This window comes from Nyctereutes procyonoides, unplaced genomic scaffold (genome assembly GCF_905146905.1).
Source record: "Nyctereutes procyonoides isolate TBG_1078 unplaced genomic scaffold, NYPRO_anot_genome, whole genome shotgun sequence".
Taxonomy (NCBI): Eukaryota; Metazoa; Chordata; class Mammalia; order Carnivora; family Canidae; genus Nyctereutes; species Nyctereutes procyonoides.
This window is the reverse complement of record NW_026575024.1, coordinates 6,257,971-6,278,013: the sequence shown is the minus strand read 5'-3', so window position 1 is coordinate 6,278,013 and position 20,043 is coordinate 6,257,971. Positions and strand designations below refer to the sequence as shown.

Sequence of the window (20,043 nt, the reverse complement as noted above, 5' to 3'; positions counted from 1 at the left end):
AATAACAATGGATGTCTCTTGATGGCCAACAAGCCCATGACAGCCTCTCCTATATGGATTGTCTGTAAATATCTAAGCTACCCTAGAATTTTGTACTCAACTATTTTCTTTGAAAAATGTTTAAATCATTGGAAAACTGGGGGGTGGGGGAGTCAGTTAATTCAGGTAACCCCTGTATAGCCTTTACGTAGATTCACTGTTCATGGCGCTTTGTCACATTTGTCTGCATCCATTTGTATTTATTTAGACCCGCGTGTACACACAGTTTGTTGTGATTGTTGTTAAATGATTTGAAAACAAACTGTAGGCATAATGACACCTCACCCCTAAATGACACTTCACCTCAATAGGTGTCTCCTAAAAACAAGGACCTTCTTCTACACAACTCCAATATGATGACAGGCAAGAAAATCTAACATTGAATTAATAATGTCCTTCTCATACTCAGTCCACATAATGGCAGTACGTCTTCAGCTCCTCGTCCAGATGTAACCTCAGCTCAGGGTTTTGGGGTTCCCCTACAAAACTGCCAATGCACATATGATATGATTTGTGTTTTAAAAGGCTTTCTATAAAAAAAATAAAATAAAATAAATAAAATAAAAGGCTTTCTATAAATAGGAGCACTAACTGAGCACTAACTGTTGAGCTTCTCACCTTTTACAATTAAGAATCTGTATTAGAGTTCCTTTAATTTTAGCACAGCTGAGCTCCTTGATTATTGTTCATTGATTGGTTTTTATTAGATGGTGACACAAGGCAGTCAGGGGTCATACCACGTAAAGCAGTTCTCCGCATTGGTGCATTTGGCTCTGAAGCACTCTCGCGTTCATCAGGGGCACCCCAGAACACCTCTCATACCCTGAAGGTGGCCCGTGGCCAGTGGGTCGTGACCAGTGATTGCCCCGTGACACTGTCCCCTGGTGCTGCTGCTCGCCACACAGCAGTTCTGTGTCAGTAGAGTCTTCACCTTAGTTCCCAGCAGCTGTTGTGTAGTTGTCTGACTCTCATTAGGTTTTTTCTTAATTATCTTGTAAAATTCAAGAGAAAACCGGAAAATAAATATTATTATATTAGTGGTAGGAAACACTGGGCTCAAGCGGTACATTTGCAACAGAGAGGGGAACCTGTCGTGTGTGGCAAGGTGGTCCTTCTAACATGTCCTTCCTTGGCTTACTGGACTGTAGCTGGTTGACTCTGTGTTCAACTCCATTCAAGAAATGATGGAGAGTTTGGTCTAACAGGGTGAAGAAGTGATTTTATTTTTTATTTTTTTGAAGAAGTGATTTTATTATAGGTAAGCCCTTATTTGGGATTTTGGGTAGTTTCAAAAATGCCTTATTTATGAAAATAGAGTCTGCATGTACTTTATTGGTGGAGTCCCATGTGTTACAAATTGTGTTCACATCTGAGTATGCCTGGGTTTATGTGTGTGTACACGTGTGCCCGTGAGTACAGGCCATTAGAGGGGACATTGAAATTAGCATCTTTGGGCACAGGCAGCTTTGTCTCATTGAGGTAAATGTCCAGGAATTGAAGGAGAACTACAGAGCAGATAAGCACGGTGTTTGTCTTCCTTCACTTTCTGAGAATTTCTGAAACTCGATTCTACTCTAAACCGGCTTTATCACAGTGTTTTCTCTACACGCTGTACTTTCTTCTGTCAATACGGCTGTATGCGCACTTGGTTTTCTGAAGGGAGTTTTCAAACAGATGTCTTTCTCCTGTTGCTGAAGGATGGATGTCCAGAGAACTGATCAAAATAATATTTATGTTTTACGCACATTTAAATGTTCTTAGATGCCCTTAACATTTCAGAGTCAGCCTCGAGCAAAGAGCAAATATCCTTTAGCCCTCTTCCCTCCCAATCCTGGGTGGAGTGGTCCGAGAGCCCCTCAAGAAGAGTCACAGGAAAGACATAGAATTTCTTTTAAGATTTTATTTATTTATTCATGAGAGACACACACACAGAGAGAGAGAGAGAGAGAGGTAGAGAGAGAGAGAGAGAGGTAGAGACACAGGCAGAGGGAGAAGCAGGCTCCATGCAGGGAACCTGATGTGAGACTCGATCCCAGGACCCCAGGATCACACCCTGGGCCAAAGGCAGGCGCTCAACCGCTGAGCCACCCAGGCATCCCAAAGATGTAGAATTAAAATCGCCAACATTCCCAGGGCTGGCGTAGACACCAACAGACCCAAAAGCGAAGTGTCTGCCGCTTGCCAGACCCAACTGCTTCAGTGCTTCCAGGCAAGAGCAGTGGGGATGTCATTTGTGGGTGGGGGACAATGCAGGCTCTCCTTGTGCCTTAGAACCTCTGAGGTGGGCAGCAACACATTTAACTCAGGCTTTGTTGAGGAGCAGCAAGTAGGAATGTATGCAGAGAACTTACTACGGCCACAAGGCCAGCCTGACCCCTCCCTCCCCACCACACCCCCTCACCTCACTTCCTCCCCTTCCTCTGCCTTGGGATGTTCCGTTTGGGGACTGGATCACATGGATCCCCACAAGCATCTTCCACACTTGCTCACTCGATTGCTCAACTCCTCTCTGGACCACCCCATCCAAGTCACCTCCCCACCCACACCCTCCCTGGTCATTTTCATCCCCCACCTCCTCTTCATTAATCAACATCTGAAATCATCCCTCCCAATTGTTTCTCCCTTTGTTCATCATCTGTCTTCCCCTCTGAAGTGTCAGCTCCATGAGGGACAGAGCTGGGCTTTTTTTTTTTTTTTTTTAAGATTTTTAAAATTTATTCACGAGAGACAGAGAGAGAGGCAGAGACACAGGCAGAGGGAGAAGCAGGCTCCAGACAAGGAGCCGGATGTGGGACTCGATCCCAGGACCCCAGGATCACGCCCTGAGACAAAGGCAGACTCTCAACTACTGAGCCAAACAGGCGTCCCAGAGGCGGGCTTTCTTGTCAGTGCTGCGTCTCTAGCAGCTACAGCAGTACCTGCTCATAATAGGTGCCCAATAAACACTTTGCATATGTGCATGTGAATGAATGGGAGGTTACAGAGAGTGCAGATAGAGCCCTTGCCACACAGCCCTGCCCTGCCACAAGGTCAAAGACAGCACTTCCTAGTTGTCAGACATCTGGGAACTGAGGCCGCCCCTGACTCTAACTCCCCAACCTCAACCTGGCCCCAGCCTGACCCACTCAGTGTAGACTCTTGAGAACTGGCCCCTGCTGCTCCCATGGTCAGATGTTGCCTTAGATCTGAGCTTTCACAAGAACCTGTGACCTCTCTGTGACCTGGTTAAGCAGCTCCAGCCCTTCACTTGCCTCACAAGGCAAAAGAGCCCAGATACAACAGCCAGCTTCAAAACACAATTCACTGTCCCCCGTTTAGCCTTCTACCTAGAGTGTTGTTATCAGGTTGTGGCCTTCGGATGACCAACACAGAGCCAATGTTCCAGTGAGGTCAGAGAGTCAGTAAATGAGTCAACGGATGCAAGGATTTCAGGTGGTGATAACGGCCACACAGAAAATGAAACAAGGCAATCTGATAGAAGTCACCGACAGAAAAGGACCTCTCTGCAGACCTCAGTGATGACAGAAGCATTCTAGAAAGAGGAGACAGCAAATGCAAAGGCCCTGTGGTGGGAATGAATGCGGCATAGTGAAGGATCCTTTAAAAAAGCCAGTGTCAATAAATAAATAAATGAATGAATGGATAAATAAATAAATATTAAAATAATTTTTTAAAAAAGCCAGTGTCGTTGGGACAGGAGGACAAGGAGAGAGAGTGGGCACAAATGAGATCAGAAGGGTCAGCAGGGTCCTGTTCACAGAGGACCTTGTAGGTCCTGTGAGAACTTACAGGTGCATTCTAACTGCAAAGGAAGCCCCTGGCCTATTTAAAGCAGGAGATGACATGGTCTGATTTATGTTTCTAAGACATCCCTCAGGCTGCTATCCAACAACTAATGGACTGTTGGCCAGGAAGAGCAGAGCAAAGGGAAGGGTGAGGAGACAAGGGTGGATGGTCTCTCTTTCCATTCTGGAGACTGCCGTGGGGTCCTCAGGGGATGCGGACAAAAATTGCTTGCCCTGCCTTCTGGAAAAAAACTTTTGACATTTGAAATTGTCAGAGGATATGAACAGAAAGAATAGTAAATACAGATATAAATAGCTTTTATTGAACTACATGTGCTACACACCTTTTTTTTTTGAAACCAGTGTTTTTCTTTTTTACCAACCTTATTTCCAGACAATATACCTTTCATCCATTCACCAAATATCAAATGCTTTGCCCTGTGCCACACACTGTTCTAAATGCCACGAAGGACAAAAGCATCTAGGCCCCTTTTCTACATATAATAAACTGTCGTTTTAGTAGTAAAAAGTCGTCCCTTGATATGATCACTCCTGTTTAAGAACTTTTATTCTCGTAACATTATATTTGCCAGAGAGCTCACTATATTAAAAAAAAAAGAAGAAAAAAAAGTTAAACAGAACACCCTCACGAGCCCAAAAGTTACCAGACAATTCAAAGGAAAGTGGCCTGCACGATAATCAAATGGGGAAGCAGCCGTAGAAACAGAACATGGTCATTTTGGAACTAGAATGACTAAGGGAGGAAATGACAAGTGCCTAGAGGGGAAATAACTTCAAAGGATGGAGGTAGGAGGCGGGTAGAAAATATGCTACACAAGTGATATTCGGACACTCCAAAATGAGTTGCAAAAAGGGGAAATAAATATTTTAGGAACCATTTCCAACTGTATTGCTCAGAAGCCATTTGTGGATTGGAATGGAAGAGGACTGTTGTGTCCACACCATGGGAGCCGAGTTAATGCCAAGAAGGCAGCGCATCCTGCACCCGGGACAGCATCCCAGGCTCCTGCATAAGGGCTTGGCAGCCTCTGCAAACCCCTCTGGGGAACGCGTGAGAACCTCTGAAAAGTTATCCATGGGCCAGTCTGGGCTACCCGTGTGGCCACTCACTCCAGAGAATGTCTCTGTGCGTTTAGAAGTTACCGAACGTACAGCATTGTTCTTTTCCTTAAAGGGTTGCTTCTCCTTAGAATCAAAAGCAGCCTTGGCTACACATGTGTTACAGGCAGTCCGTCATCTGGGGAGAAGAAAACAGAAGAAATGAGATAAGAACGCAGTAGGGTCTTTCTCCCTTGGAGATGTTTGCCCCCTGGTTAGCAAAAAGTAAAAAGAGCTTTGTGGGATAGTCACTCCAGGTTCAGAATTCAAACCTGCCCGAGGTAGAAAGGGCAGGAGAGTCGGTTATAGATAGTGAGCCCTTTAAATTGCTTTTTTCCTACATGAATGTTGCCCAAAGTGAGGAGATAATCAACAAGCACGGTGAGATCAACGCACAGCCGTCTCCAATCTTCCATGTGGTCTCCCCTGTAAGACCTGCGATGGGTTTATCTGTAGCCCGTTACTGATGACAAAATGAATAAGGCCAGGGACTGGAATAAATCCACACCCACAGACTGGGAGACCCACACCTTAAATAATAGGGTAGCTCCTTGCTTTCCTAACACCCCATAAAAACGACCCTGGGGGATGGAGAACTTGGTGAATAGGCATGAACCTTCCCTTATTTTTCTGTGATCCGTTAAATGGCTTGGGCCAGCTTTGATTTCTCCTTGATCAATCAGACAGAAAAAAAAAATGACACCCCGCGGGGACCTTGATTGCTGCCACACAAGATGATTTTAGGCGCAGGATACAGATAGAACCTTTTTGTAATGTCAGTTATGTATTCTGATGCGTGTTAGAAAACACTTAAACCAGGGGCCAGTGATTGAGCCTCTGTCTTCAGCTCAGGTCGGGGTCCCAGAGTCCCAGGATCGAGTCCCGCCTCAGGCTCCCTGCAGAGAGCCCTGCTTCTCCCTCTGCCTGTGTCTCTGCCTCTCTCTGTGTCTCTCATAAATAAATAAATAAATAAATAAATAAATAAATAAAATCTTAAAAAAAACACCTTAAACTAGCTCATCAAAGTGTAATTTTATAGGTAATGTTGCTTAGGGAGAGTTGCTTTTAATTGGCTTCAAGTAACATTTCACTTTAAGTTAAAAAAAAAAACCTCCAGACGGCAGGTGGATGTGGGGAGAAGCAAGCTGTCGGTAGACACAGGATGTTGAAGCTCAGTCTCAGACAAAGTGTCCTCCTCATCCGAGGCAGTACGATCGCACAGAACACTTTGCTGGATCTCCCCTGCCTTTCGTCTTCTTTTCCCCTTAAAAAAAAAAAAAAAGAAAAAAAACAGAGAGAGAAAGAAAGAAGGAAGAGAGGAAAGGGAGCTAAGAAGGGAAAGAACCTACCTGCGGAGGCCCCGAGAAGTTCCCAGTTACTCGCCCTCCTCCCTCCATGAGCTTCTCAAGGGCGAGGGCGGAACCTCAACCACCTCCAGAAGTTCCTTCCAACTTCTCTTTTGCCCAAACGAGGTACCTTCACCAATGACCCAGGGACGTGGCTGGCAAGGGGTGAACGTGAAGGGGGACAGAGAGGAACAGATGCGGATGCTGGATCTCCAGGGCATACGGGCTGTCGAACACGGTTTGCTAGCACATGGACCCGTCCTGGGCCGTAGCTTTACAGAATCAGTTACTGGAAGGCCTGGTCTCTTGTTGCGTCCTTTCAATCCCGGGGCTAGATCAAGCAGACCTGGTGCCCCTCGCTCCCCCCAGCACACGTTGCCAGACATACAGTAGGTGCTTAATGTGTAGCTGTCTAACCAACGAAGCGCGGCAAGTGCCTTCTAGCGAGGATCTCACGAGTAGGGGAAGCGTATTCAAACGAGTCCATCTGGTCAAGCCCCAAACCTATTGGAAAACCACCGTATTCAGGCATCAGGGAAGAAAACATTTCCTTTCCATGGGGGTGGCTTTGGAATTTTTTTCTGGCCAGTCACTTCCCCAAAGTCCTTCTGCCGCTACGGAAGTCCTGCAACAAGGGGCTTTCTCCTCTGAACCGTCAGGAAGAATTTAAAGTTGGAGACACCAGAGTCCGACGTTACGGTGGAGAAAGCACATCCAGCTGGTGCATTTTCACAGATGATGCCATCATCCAGGGCCGTTTTTACAGGTGTTAGGAAGACAAGGAATCACTCTTAAGTTTTTCTTTTTCTCTTCTATTATCTTCACATTGCTGAGCCCCCCAGGGTTATTCCCCCCACAAGGCTACTTGAACCCAGATGGGTGGAGGGGGCAGTCAGGGAGCAGGTGGAGGGATGCATGGTGTGGCCAGACCCATCCTTCCCGGGCCCCTGGGCGCAGCCCACACCTGCTGACGGGAACAGCTGCAGAGCTGCACGCGTCCACGCCCCAGCGTGAGGCCCACGCGTCCGTGCCCACGCGTCCCTGCACTCAGGCACAAACTGCCCCCGGAGAACTTCCCTCCCCACGTGCTTCCCGGCCGTGCTTTCCAGATATGGAATGATCGATCACCTTTACAAATCATCTCTGTAAGGGACCAAGATGAAGGTGAATGTGAGTATCTGAGTTTCTCTCTCCGGATATCCATGTCTTGCAACTATCCAAGTGTTTGGGATTCTAACCGTGTAAAGGGATCCGTGACTTGTTATTTCAAGTTTTTCCCCCGTGTTAAGGGAGGAGGTAATGCTGTTCCTCAAATAACTGTCACCCCAGTGGAAGTAACTGAAAGTTGCTCCATGGCCCATGTTTTGAAACCAAAAAGAGAATTTATATTTTGTTTAAAAAGCTATATTCTACTAGGTTAAATTTTTTTTTTTAAGCTTAAGTGTGACGCTAGACGTAAAGGTAATTGGGGCAAGGGTGGGTTGGGGAGGGAGGTGTTCCAGTATGTCACCTCCAGTTCAATGACTTTGGGTGACTCTCTCCATATTCTGGAGCCTTCCATTGCAGAACTCGTCCACTTTTTCAGAGGGGCTGCTGGAGCCGAAGCTCCCGGGCCTCCCCGGCCTCCCTGGCCGACAACAGCAGCTTTTCCTCAGAGTCTCTCCTTTACCCACTTTGCTGAGTCTTTAAAAATTCGCTCCAAGAGAAGCAGCTCTTCTGTATGTGTAGGATGATGCAAGAAGTTGCGTGGCTGTCACCTCATTAAAAAAAAAAAAAAAAAAAAAAAAAACAAACAAAAAAACCCCAAGTATTTCCGAGGTGAACATGCAGATTATCGAGCGGAGCTGTCCCGAGCGCCGCAGCGTGGCAAACTAATCCTGTCACCACATCGGGCGTGACAAATGGGACAACAGTAATTGAATACGGTCCCGGCTTCCAGGGCAAGTTCTGAGTATGAACAAGACCGTTTTGCTCTCTGCCGAGACACTTAGTTCCCTATACCTAGTGGAGTTGTGCTCTTTGATGTAAGTGTCGCTGTGGAAAGCTACTGAAACCCGCGGGGGGAACCAGAAGTTAGGGCACCAGCTTCTTCCTTGGACACTTGTTCCAAAGGGAGATGCTTAAAGGGGAGAGAGGGGGCGCCTGGGGTGGCTCAGTCGGTTTAGCATCTGCCTTCCGCTCAGGTCATGATCCTGGGGTCCTGGGATTGAGTCCCATGTTGGCCCTGGGATCGAGTCCCAGGTTGTGATCTCAAGGTCCTAGGACCAAGTCCCCTATTGGTCCTGAGATGGAATCCTAGGTCATGATCTCAAGGTCCTGGGATCGAGTCCCAGATCATGATCTCAGGGTCCTGGGATCGAGTCCCAGGTCATGATCTCAGGGTTCTAGGACCGAGTCCCCCATTGGTCCTGGGATAGAGTCCCAGATCATAATCTCAGGGTTCTAGGACCAAGTGCCCCATTGGTCCTGGGACAGAATCCCAGGTCATGATTTCAGGGTCCTGGGATCAAGTCCCAGATCATGATCTCAGGGTCCTGGGATAGAGTCCCAGATCATGATCTCAGGGTCCTGGGACCGAGTCCCCCATTGGTCCTGGGATCAAATCCCAGGTCATGATTTCAGGGCCCTGGGATCAAGTCCCAGGTCATGATCTCAGGGTCCTGGGATCGAGTCCTCTCTCTCTTAGATAAATAATAAATAAAATCTTTAAAAAAAAAAAAGAGGTAAGAAGGAAGGAGGGACAAATGGAAAACAGGAAATGGGGTGAAGGGCAAGGAAAGGAAGAGGAGGTGATCCCATCTCAACTGCAGACCTCAAGACACAGCCCCAGGAGAAGGAAGCAGGCCATCTCGCCCCGTCCCCCGTGTTACAGGTGCCACAGCAGCGCTGCTCTCTTGCAGCGGCTCCTCCTGGGTTTCGCTGTCGATGGCATGACTCTGCGTGGAAAACTGCTTTCAGCCAAGATGAGGTTGACTTGGAGGCCAGGCTCCTATCCACTCGGGGCAGAAGGGACAGAAATGATGGACAGTGACCAATCATTCGGGTCCACCAACCTAGAGCCATTCTCTTCCAATAGAACCAAAGCCTTTTTTAAAAAACTAAAACACATACACGTGGTTTACAAAATTCTAACTGTACCAATGAGCATGGATGGAAGGAACGTCTTCCTTTCGTCTCTATAGTTTCCTGGGCTCTGGTCCCCTGGCCAGAGCGAAAGCCGCAACCAAAACCTTATGTTGTCTTCCAGAAAGATGCTATCCTCCCAACAGCATAAGTGGGTGCATACCATGCACGGTTTATCATCCCAATTTTTTTAAATTAATACTGTATTTTTGGAGAATGTTTCATTTCAACCCATATAAATTCCACCTCATTCTGATGGCCGTATGATACCCTGTTATAAAAATGTATCATTATTTACCCATAATTACACGGAAGCTATTTCACAAATTCTTAGGGAAGGATCTAATTCTGGTTACTGGCCATGCAATGTACACACCTGAGTTAAAACAGTATTTATCAGCTTACCATCCCTCTCTCCGAGGCATATTTGGTCACTCGCTTGTCTATCGAAATGCGCGTGTCATCTTGCAGTGGAGTCCATGCCAAGCGCTGTGATTTGTAGGCCAAAAACGCAGACTCCAGGCTGAAAACTGCCTGTGTTCCGTTCAGTCCTGTGCCTTGCTCACTGAGCATCCTTAGGCTACTTAATCCCCCCCTCTGTGCCTTAGTTTTCTCATCTCTCAAACAGGCTATTAGTAAGTAACTGCTTCATGGGATTGTGTAGACCAAAGGAGATAACCTGGGCGAATTATCGAATTATGGCCTGGCACAGAAGTTGAAACTACCCTCACCCAGGAGGCATTGGTTAAATAGTTAACAACGAAAGTAAAGTGATGCCTGACTCCATATGCAGCCAACAGATTAGCAGGGATTTTTCTTTCACTTTGATTAATTACAGGAAGTTAGTAGTAGCGGACACACAGCATGTGTAAGAAGAAGGCTGCATTGTTTTGTGGGGTTTGCAAACCAGGAATCCTTTCCGGGCAATCTTTGCCATGACTGCTTAAAACCCTGTCTACCCTGGCATCTCACCTCACGGGATGTTGTTACCCATCAAAACCTCTTACCAAACGAGTGTCATGTAGATACTTGGTCTCTTCCTCAGGGTTGTCCTTCTTCCTCTGTCTTTCTTCCCTTTTTGGAGAATGTGGATGGGAAAACGGAGGTGGTTGAGGGGATTTTGCTTCTGCTCTTGGAAACTTATATTTTCTTTTTAACATAATGTGCTTTTAAGAATGATGGAAAGTAAACATGCGCAAGCGAAGCAATAGCACCATTCTCTCTACTTTCATCTTCCCAAGCCTATCTGCGTATTTACAGAGCATGAAATACTTCCAGTGAATTCTTCTAGTGCATTTGAGGGGAGACAATTGTCCTTAGCGACGATCAAAGGGCTTTCTCAGCCCCGCGTCTACTCCTGGGGATCTGATTCTGGATTCAGCCGCCCCATAGAAGTATATGAGAGAAGCTTTCACTGATCTCAAAGTCAAGGCTCCTACAGCCAGGGGAAGCCCTTTATGAACCTCAACGATTCATACTTGCCATACGTCAAAGGCTTTGAAATATTTACAGTGTATGCTTTAAAAAAAATTGTGGTTTATGTGTTACTATTCTCTCACGATCCTCAGAGGGGAAGTATGAACAATTTTGCCACCTTCTCCTAAAACTCAGATTTTTGGAAACAAGTCATGGATTCTGTGAGAAAGAAACTAAAATGATAAACATGGACATCTCTCAAAGAAGGAGTTTAGTAGAAGACAGGTGGCCATTTAGTCAACAATGAGGTTCTATGAGGTTGTAAGAGCAGGGATCCAACCATCACTTGTCACTTGTCACTCATGGTTCCTGCCCCATGGACCGTCTCCTCTTGTCTTGTTCAGGGCACTTCTTATTTACTATTTCCTGCCCTGAGCTGGTCACTTTGTAGTAGGATTTACGTCCCCAAGGAAATGATGATATTCTGGCTGCTTTGAAGGAACCCATCTCAGGGTCTATCCTATCCCCTGGCTACTAACTTTTTACTGTTAGGAATACAAGAGGATGGAGGTGGGGATAGCACTTGTATCAGCCGTGATGCTGATCTGACCCCTGTGAAAGGGAGGACAGAAGAGCAGATCACCTGTTAAGAGAAGCCCTGCATTGAGCAAAAATGCTCCAGCCTCCTGCCCATTAACTTTGGGTTTGCCAAGGAAAACAGCCTGAGGGCCTCTAAGACCCTAGGTGTGGGCTGGACTCAGCAGCAGAGCACTTCACTTAGCCCAAGAAGTTATATTTTAAAATCTGTATGAGCATGCCACAGCCTCCAGCACTCCCAAATGCCTTATACCTGGCCTGCCTCAATATCCTTTCTGCCCAGATCCTATAATCATGTGAGATTGCTGCTCCTTCCTATGGATGTCTTTAAAGCCACTTCTTCTAAAAGCACTTGCATTTAGACTTTAGCAGATCAGAGCAAGAGGTTAACCTGGACTTGGAGAGGCCGTGCATGAAGCTGGCAAAGCAGACTTTGGAATCAGACAGACTCAAGTCTGAATCCCTACACAACTGATTGCTGCTGTGTGTCCTTAGGCAGGCCATGTAACCTCTCCCGGTCTCAGGCACATAAAGCTCTCAAATGAGGCAAACCCAGAAGACAGCATCCAGGGTCCCTGTCCTGCCCTAATGCTCTGAGTTTCTGCAGCTCCGCTCTTTCAAGTGAAGTAGAGAAAATAAAAATGGAAAGTAAAGCCAGAAGGCAAGCAGAGCTTTTGCAGTTTCCAAGGAGCTGTGCCCACCCTCCTGGTCTAGAGGGTGATGAGTGAAGAAGCACAGAACTGAAGCTTCTGCAGGTGGCATCTCCATGGGCTCGTTCCATCTGGTTCTGGTTAGAACTGTAGCTGCTGCGGAAGACAGAAAGGACAAGAACCAATTCTCTCTCTCCACTTCTTGCTCTCCCTGGTCCATACCGCGTCCCTCCTCCCTTCTCTGGTAATCATAACCCTGCCCTTCTTTCAAGACTCGCCTCAAAGACTGCATGCCATCACCACCTGCTCCCTACGGCTAACTTAAATCCAACCTGTACCCTCGTCTCAGCGACGGGCATCCCCCACCTGGACTGGGCTATTGGCTTTGATGAGCCTCTTTGGCCTCACAGTAGCCCCACTCCGATCCCTTTCACCCAGCAACCAGATAAAGAATCAAGCTCCGGATCCTCTGTTTACTTGTCTTCAGCCAGCCTGGTCACTTTTCAGTTCCTCTAGCTTGCTACCCACTGCACACGCGCGCGCGCGCACACACACACACACACACACACACACACACTCCATCTCCTCCCTCAACCCTCAGACATTTCTCTTCCTCCGCCTGGATGCTCTCTCCCCCACTCTTGCTCTGACTCCTACTCACCCCCAGAGCACAACCTTCACACCTCCTTTCTCGCTACACCCATATTTCTCACAACTTCCATATTCTCCTTCATTGCCCGAAGAGGGGTGGAAACCTATATTGCTTTCCATGAAAATATGATTGGGCTTTGCCTCCTCCACTGGAACGTAGATTGGCATGAGATCAGGAACTGTTTTGTTCGCTGCTGTGTCTCCAGCAGAGCACTGGGCTTATAGTAGGTGCTCAATACAATCTTCGTGAATGAATGAATGTATGAACGAATAAATGAATGACACAACAACATCCCAGATTTCTCTAATTGTAGCTAATTATTGTTGAATCATTGCTGATTCAACATAGACGAACACATTGCATCTGGCAGTTGTGCGAAGGTCTCTCCAGAAAGAGAACCTTATTCTTTGCCTTCGTTTCTTTCTTCCAGCTCCATATTCATTTTCTTTTTCCCTCCTCTAGCTGCTGTGTGGAGATGGGCATTTGAGGGAAATGCCGTTTTTGGAAATTAGTTAGGAATATTTCTTTCACTGCTCATAGAAGTTAGCTGCCAGTGTGCCCGCAGGGAACAAAACTATAAACACATATCTTCCTTCATCTCTTAAATATCTGCACAGATGTTTCCAAATTAACACCCTATTAAAAAAATACCTTGTGAGTGGCTTCAGAGATTATTGCAGTTGTTGTTAGGATCTCTCGTGGTGGGCTGACAGTTGCTTCCAAGTATTGTCTATAACGAGCTGAGGACAGTGCCAGGAACATAGGTGCACGATGAGTGTTTGCTGCTGCTGTTTCTTCTCCTCCCCACACCACCAGTCAGCCCAAAAGAGTCTGGCTTGCCCTGACTGGGTTCTTTCCTCAGCATGCCCACAGGCTCAGCATCTCAGGCCTGTGTGGATCCAGAGGAGGAGACTAGCCTTAAGTGGGTGTCAGGGACACCCCTGCAAGAGGTGACTTTCATGCAGGGACAGCCTCTGCAGGAAATGACCTTTGAGCTGAGATCCGAAGGAGGTGCCAAGTAATGCAAAGTCTGGTGTAAGAGGGCTCTGCGCAGGAGGAATAGCAAGGGCAACGGTCCTGAGGTGGAAACAGGCTTAGTGCATCTGGGAAGAGTGAGAAAACAATGGGGAAAAATTAGCGGGCAGAGTGGTGGGCCAGGAGGGCGACCAGACAGGGAACGCAGGTTTTGTTCTAAGTGTATTTCTAAGCCATTGGAGGTTTTTAAATAACAGATCAATATGATCTGGTTTATGGATATAAATACTTATGTGTATAAATGTCTGGAAAATGAATTGTATGGGAATGGTGCACTAATGGATATGGGGAGAGCAGTCAGGGTCCAAGTGACCTTTAGACAAGTCATTTGACCTCTCTGACCCTCAGTCTCTTCCTCTCTAAAATGAGGATAAGAAAACCCACCTCTGAGGCTTCTGAGAGTTAAATGATAATAATGACTGCAGTGCCCCCAACACCAAATGGGGCCCCTTCAATATGGTCCTCTGTTTTTTAGATTAAGAGCCCCCAAGACACCTCACTTGTGCTAAATTCTTTTGAAACAGAAACTTTGATGGGCTTTGTTATTAAAACTCTGAGACCCTGACTGATTGCATGAGGTGTCCAGAGACATCTCTGCCAGTTATAACGAAGGGAATTAGTGATAGCAACAGACGCAGGATTTTCCTTTGCTGGGAGCTTATGGCCTGTAAGGTAGGCGTGGTTGTACCCCAGGCTGCAGGCCGGAAGCCCGGAGTAAACCTTGCCTCCCAAATAAGACTGGGGTTGTCCATCTTGGACAGCTGTGGGTGCCCAGGGGCGTGGGTGACCAGACAAGCCCACTATTCTCTGGGAAATAGTCCCTGCCTCTCGCAATAGGCAAATCCACCGACGAAGCTGTTGCCAATCTGGACGCTTCCGAGCAGCTGCCACGCTGCAGCAACTGCTCTGTCTGGACATACACATGATCTTGTTTCTAGACAAATGCAAGCACAACTCAGATGATCGGCTTTTTCTTTTATGGATGTGTCAAGTGTCTTTCATAAAATGGAAGATGAAATGGTGATTGGCTGGAGACTGTTTTTGTTTTCTTGCCTGTGTGGACAGTTGAAGTGTAATGTTCAAGATGGTAAAATCATGACTCTCAGGAGAATTTAAAATGACCTCACGTCAAAGATTTTATTAAACTCATCAATGAATGGGAGAAACAGTAAGATGTTCAAACTAAGTCAAAGAGCATTTGAGAACCTAGGTAGTTGTAGGCAATTTTTTTTAAAGATCTTATTTATTTATGTATTGAGAGAGCATGAGAGAAAGAGAGAGAGAGACAGAGAGCATGAGCAGGGGAAGGGGCAGAGGGAGAGGGAGAAGCAGACTCTGCTGAGCGGGGAGCCTGACATGGATTCTAGGACCCTGGGATCATGGCCTGAGCCCAAGGCAGACGCTTAACCGACTGAGTGCCCCCGTTGTAGATAATTTAATAAAAGATTATTAAGAGACGATTGCAAGGCTAGTTATACATCTGGTTAAAGTCTGACAAAGTAGTAAACTATAAACCTTCAGTTTCATTTCTTACTATACAGAGATTATTATTATTTAACTAGAAAAAAATCTACAACGTAGCATGGAACTTCACTGAATCCTGGCCTTTAATCCATACTCTTTATAAGATTCTAAAACTCTGTTCCCTCTAAAAGCTTCATCTTTGCTGGATTCTCCAAGCTGGAAAGGCGCTCACACCACATTGACGGGACAGTCACTGAGTGGGCAGATTAGCCAGGTCCTGAGCCCACCTTCTGGAACGTCTTGATGGTCATTCTCACCATCAAGAGATGGTGATGGCCACCTAAGGAGATGGGCAGAGAGTCATGGAGAGCCTCCATCTACTCTACTCTAGAAGGAAACAGGGGCTCTCACCTTGGTGCTGTGTGTCTCTTTATCTCCCAAAGACTTGAACGCAGGGGCATTACATTGCGCGTCCGTATCCACCCATTAACTCAAAAAGTGGCCAACGAGCAGCTCCTATACCGGAAGCTGGGGATGCTGTTAGAGCAAGGAAGGTGTGCTCTCCAGAGCCAGTGCTCTAGCCTGGACGTAGACACCACATAGACAATCATCACCTACTTAGTGAATTATATGCGATTATCATCAGCACCGATATGGAAAAGCATTGAGCAAAAAAATTGGAGAGGCTTAGGGTAGTCTAGGGGAGTCTGAGCATCAGGGAATCTTTTGCAGGGAAGGGACATCTATATGGAGCCTGGAAAGATGAGTGGGTCTGACCAGGCACCCAGCTGCTGACTCTTTCGGGTAGAGGGAACAGCCTGTGTGAAGGACTCAAACCCCCACAATGGGTGGTGCTCTTGTGGGGCTGAGGAAGTTGATACCACGAGCCTGGAAATGTAGGCAGGGGTGGGGTCTCTTAGGGCCTGAAGGTTTAGGCAGAGTAAAGGCTCCGAGGGAGCCATGGAAAGCTCAGAGTGGACCATCACATGATCAAAATTGGTGGCCCCACACTCAAGCACAGGGGACAGTGCCATACCTCATACACATTCAGCCAAGGTCGGCTTCCCTTACGAAGGAATATGTGGCTGGCCAAGGGCACACTTCATGGGGTCCCTCACACCCAGAAGGCAGTCAGTGTCTTATTAGCCCTAACTTGGCTTTCTGCTTTTCAGTGCAACCCCCCAAACACACATACTCTGCCTCCAACTAGTGAGATCTGCGCCATCCCTCTCAGGGAGGGTTTCTGGTTCCCCAGGGATGGGAGAGGAGATGCCCATAGGCAGGCGTGTCCTTCACAACACACATGCCTCTAACACTTCAGGAACATGTTCCTTCTTTTTAAAAAATCTGTAAATTTCCAAAAATGTGTTTTAAAAAAAACATTTCAAGTTTCCACGACAAAGATTTTTAAACAAATGCACCATCCAACCAAGATCATGACAAGGGTCATGGGGTGTGAGGAAATGAGCAGTCTTGTTACACTGTTGGGACGGAAGTGTACACAGGTCAACCATGCCTGAGGGCAATGAGGGAGGGGAGCTCTAAGGATTTTACCCACCTGGAAATTTGTTTTCTGGAAATTCTCTGTGAAAATAAATGAGAGTTGCAAATATTTGACTATAAAGATGATCATCTTTGTACTGTTTGGAATAACTGAAAACTGGAATTAGCTAGCATGATGCAGAAGCAGGAAGGACAAGCATGGTTCACCCTTAAAACAGAAAACAGCGCCACTGTTTAAAAGGATACTGAGTCATGTGTCTTTGGGGGCACAGAATAATATTCATAACCTATCATTAAGTAGGGGGAAACAGCAGATTGTAAAACTGTATGTAGCATATGATCCCATGAGGTTTTTTTTTTAATTTTTATTTATTTATGATAGTCACACAGAGAGAGAGAGAGAGAGAGAGAGAGAGAGAGAGAGAGGCAGAGACATAGGCAGAGGGAGAAGCAGGCTCCATGCACCGGGAGCCCGATGTGGAATTCGATCCCGGGTCTCCAGGATCGCGCCCTGGGCCAAAGGCAGGCGCCAAACCGCTGCGCCACCCAGGGATTCCCCCATGAGGTTTTTAAAATACAACTGACTCTGGGTATATAAATGAACAAATAAAAAAATAAATAAAATAAAATAAAGTGACAAATATGCACAAGATCCAAGAGGTCATGAATAAAAGGAGTGACAGTGGTTTTCTGTGGTAGGCATTTCTGTTTTCTTCTACCTGCTTCTCATTATTTTATGGTCTCTCTGTTGTGAACTTTTATTGCTTTTGTAGTAAGAAGAAGGTTCCATGGACGAAACTTGTTCATGGTCTCTGAGGATCTCAACTGCAGTAGATTTTATGTGGGATTTTCAGTGTCTGCATGGAGAATCCGATTCCACTTATGCTTCTCAGATACACGTGTAACAGTGCTTCTCTAAATAGCTATAGACCTGACTGTGGTTTAAAGTGATACTTTTCAATAGTTGGACATCCAATTCCATTTTTGAAACAGAAGAACTTTATGCAGAAAATAAATAAAAAGCAACACTTCGGGATACCTGGATGGCGCAGCGGTTTGGCGCCTGCCTTTGGCCCAGGGCGCGATCCTGGAGACCCGGGTTCGAATCCCACATCGGGCTCCCGGTGCATGGAGCCTGCTTCTCCCTCTGCCTGTGTCTCTGCCTCTCTCTCTCTCTCTGTAACTATCATAAACAAATAAAAATTTAAAAAAAAAAAGCAACACTTCTTAACAAACGTAATGGGGTGGTTGAACATTTTTGCTTCATTTTATTTATAAACTGTATGTACTAGGAGCTAGTGAGTATAAAAAGTATAATTAACTAAACTTAAAGAAAGAAAAAAGCAACCAAGAGCCTGTGGGTCAAGGAAACATATGACTGTCCTCTAGTGTTTCTAAGCCAGTGGCGTAGGTGGAGTGGTTGTCAGCAACAGTAATAACAATGAATGCTTTCTCCTCCCGCCCCCAGACACTCTTGGCCAGAGCACTTTACGACAACCACCCAGACTGTTCCTATGAGCTGGCTTTCTGCAGAGGAGACATCTTGACCATCCTGGAACAAGACGTGCCAGAAAGCGAGGGCTGGTGGAAGTGTTTGCTCCATGGGAGGCAAGGTCTGGCTCCTGCCAACCGCCTCCAAATCCTCCCTGAGGCCCCTGCAGACAGGCCCTGTCCCCCTTTCCTGAGAGGCCTGGAAGAAGGTCTCGCCAGCTCCAAGGAGACCTACCAGGTGCCCACCCTGCTCCAGCCCCTGACTCCAGGCCCCGTGTATGAGCACATGAAGAGTTGGGTGGAGGGGCCTCCACCTGCCACCGCCGAAATCTACGAATTCCCCGACCCACCTGCCAGTGCCAGAATCATCTGTGAAAAGACTCTAACCTTTCCAAAACAGGTATGCACGTTTCTAAATAAAACAGATGGGTCAAGGAGTATGTGAGACACCCCGGGGCTTACCTCTGCCTTGAATTCTTGGTGTCTATCAGGAGGATCAAATGTGCTAAGTGGGAACCTGGACTCCTCTGACTCGGTGATGATTTCCTTGGCAGGAAATTGGATGCTTAGTGGGGCCGGTCATGAAAGTATTAAGAACTTCCGCGGTGGCCTCTTGGTGCACTAGGACTTCTAGTGATGGGTTCAAAGGCAAGGAATCACCCAACAGATTTAATATCTATATTCCCTTCAACCCAAGAGACTTTACGTCCAGTATTGCTACAGAAACACACAAGAAGGCAAACATATCTGGGTGAGGAGGCCATGGCCATAATAGCATTTTTTTTTTTTGTCACAGGGTAAAATAGTAGATGACTAAATGGTTGTTAATGGGGGGGATTGGTTACCTAAATTTTTATTATCCCTACAACATACTAGGCACTTGTCAAAAAAAAAAAAAAAAAGATGAAGTAATTCTAGGGGACATGTATCAGGGCGATAAAACAATCATTTAAACAAAAACCAAACAAAAACTAAAAAAAAAAAAAGAAAGAAAGAAAAGAAAAGAAAAGAAAAATCTGTGTTTGTATATGTGTGCATGCTCATCCAGAAGAGATCACACACCAATAGCGGCTCCCCTTAAGAAGTGGAGTTGATCATTTTTATGTTCCTGGGACTGTGCCTGGCTGGGGCGGGTACTCAGTAAATACATGACGAGCAGAGAGATAAGGAAGCTGATTTGTGTGTTATATGCAGTATGTATTGCATCTGCAATTTTTTAAAAATAGGCATTTAAAAAGCAGAGGGAAAGAAGCACCAGGTAAATGCAGAATGAACACTTTTTTTTTTTTTTAAGAAGGGAAGAAATTTAAAGAACAAAGGAGAAAAATCAAGTGTTGTTTTCCCCAGGCCCAGGCCTTCACGAGGTGTTAAGCATGCAGAAAAGATCTGCGTGGTCTCCGGTCACTGTGGGCATTTCCTGCACACTCTGCCTCCAGCTCAAAGGACACATCCCACCTGGCTCGAGCTCCAGGCAGGGGGGTCCTGGCCAGGTCTATGTCCAGGAAGGCTGCTCCCCCTGATGTACGTGCTGGGGGCCCTGGGAAGGTCCTGCTAACCATGCGTGCCTTCTCCACACCACTTCCGACCAGAGAAAGGTGTTGATTTCTTAGAATATCTTGAACACTTCAGATTTTCTAACCCCCTGGGCTGCCAGGCAGAGAACCAGACATTTGTTACGCAGAACAGCTGCCATTCAAAGGCGCTGGCTACAAACACCAGAATGAAGCTGGTCAAGCCTTCTACAGCCGCCCCCAACGTGGACCCTAAGGCACTTTTCTGGAACAGCTGGCCAGTCGAGGCCTGGCATGCTCAGCTGCTGTCTG

The 20,043-nt window shown here is 46.5% G+C and overlaps 1 protein-coding gene across 1 annotated transcript in view; it reads left to right on the top strand.

Annotated features, from left to right (window-relative positions):
* Nucleotides 1–20,043, top strand: part of CASS4 (Cas scaffold protein family member 4) — a 33,555-nt gene that overhangs the window by 880 nt on the left and 12,632 nt on the right. The window contains exon 2 of the mRNA XM_055304281.1: nt 18,198–18,620. Coding sequence (XP_055160256.1) covers nt 18,198–18,620 — 423 coding nt within the window. The remainder of the gene's footprint in view (nt 1–18,197; nt 18,621–20,043) is intronic.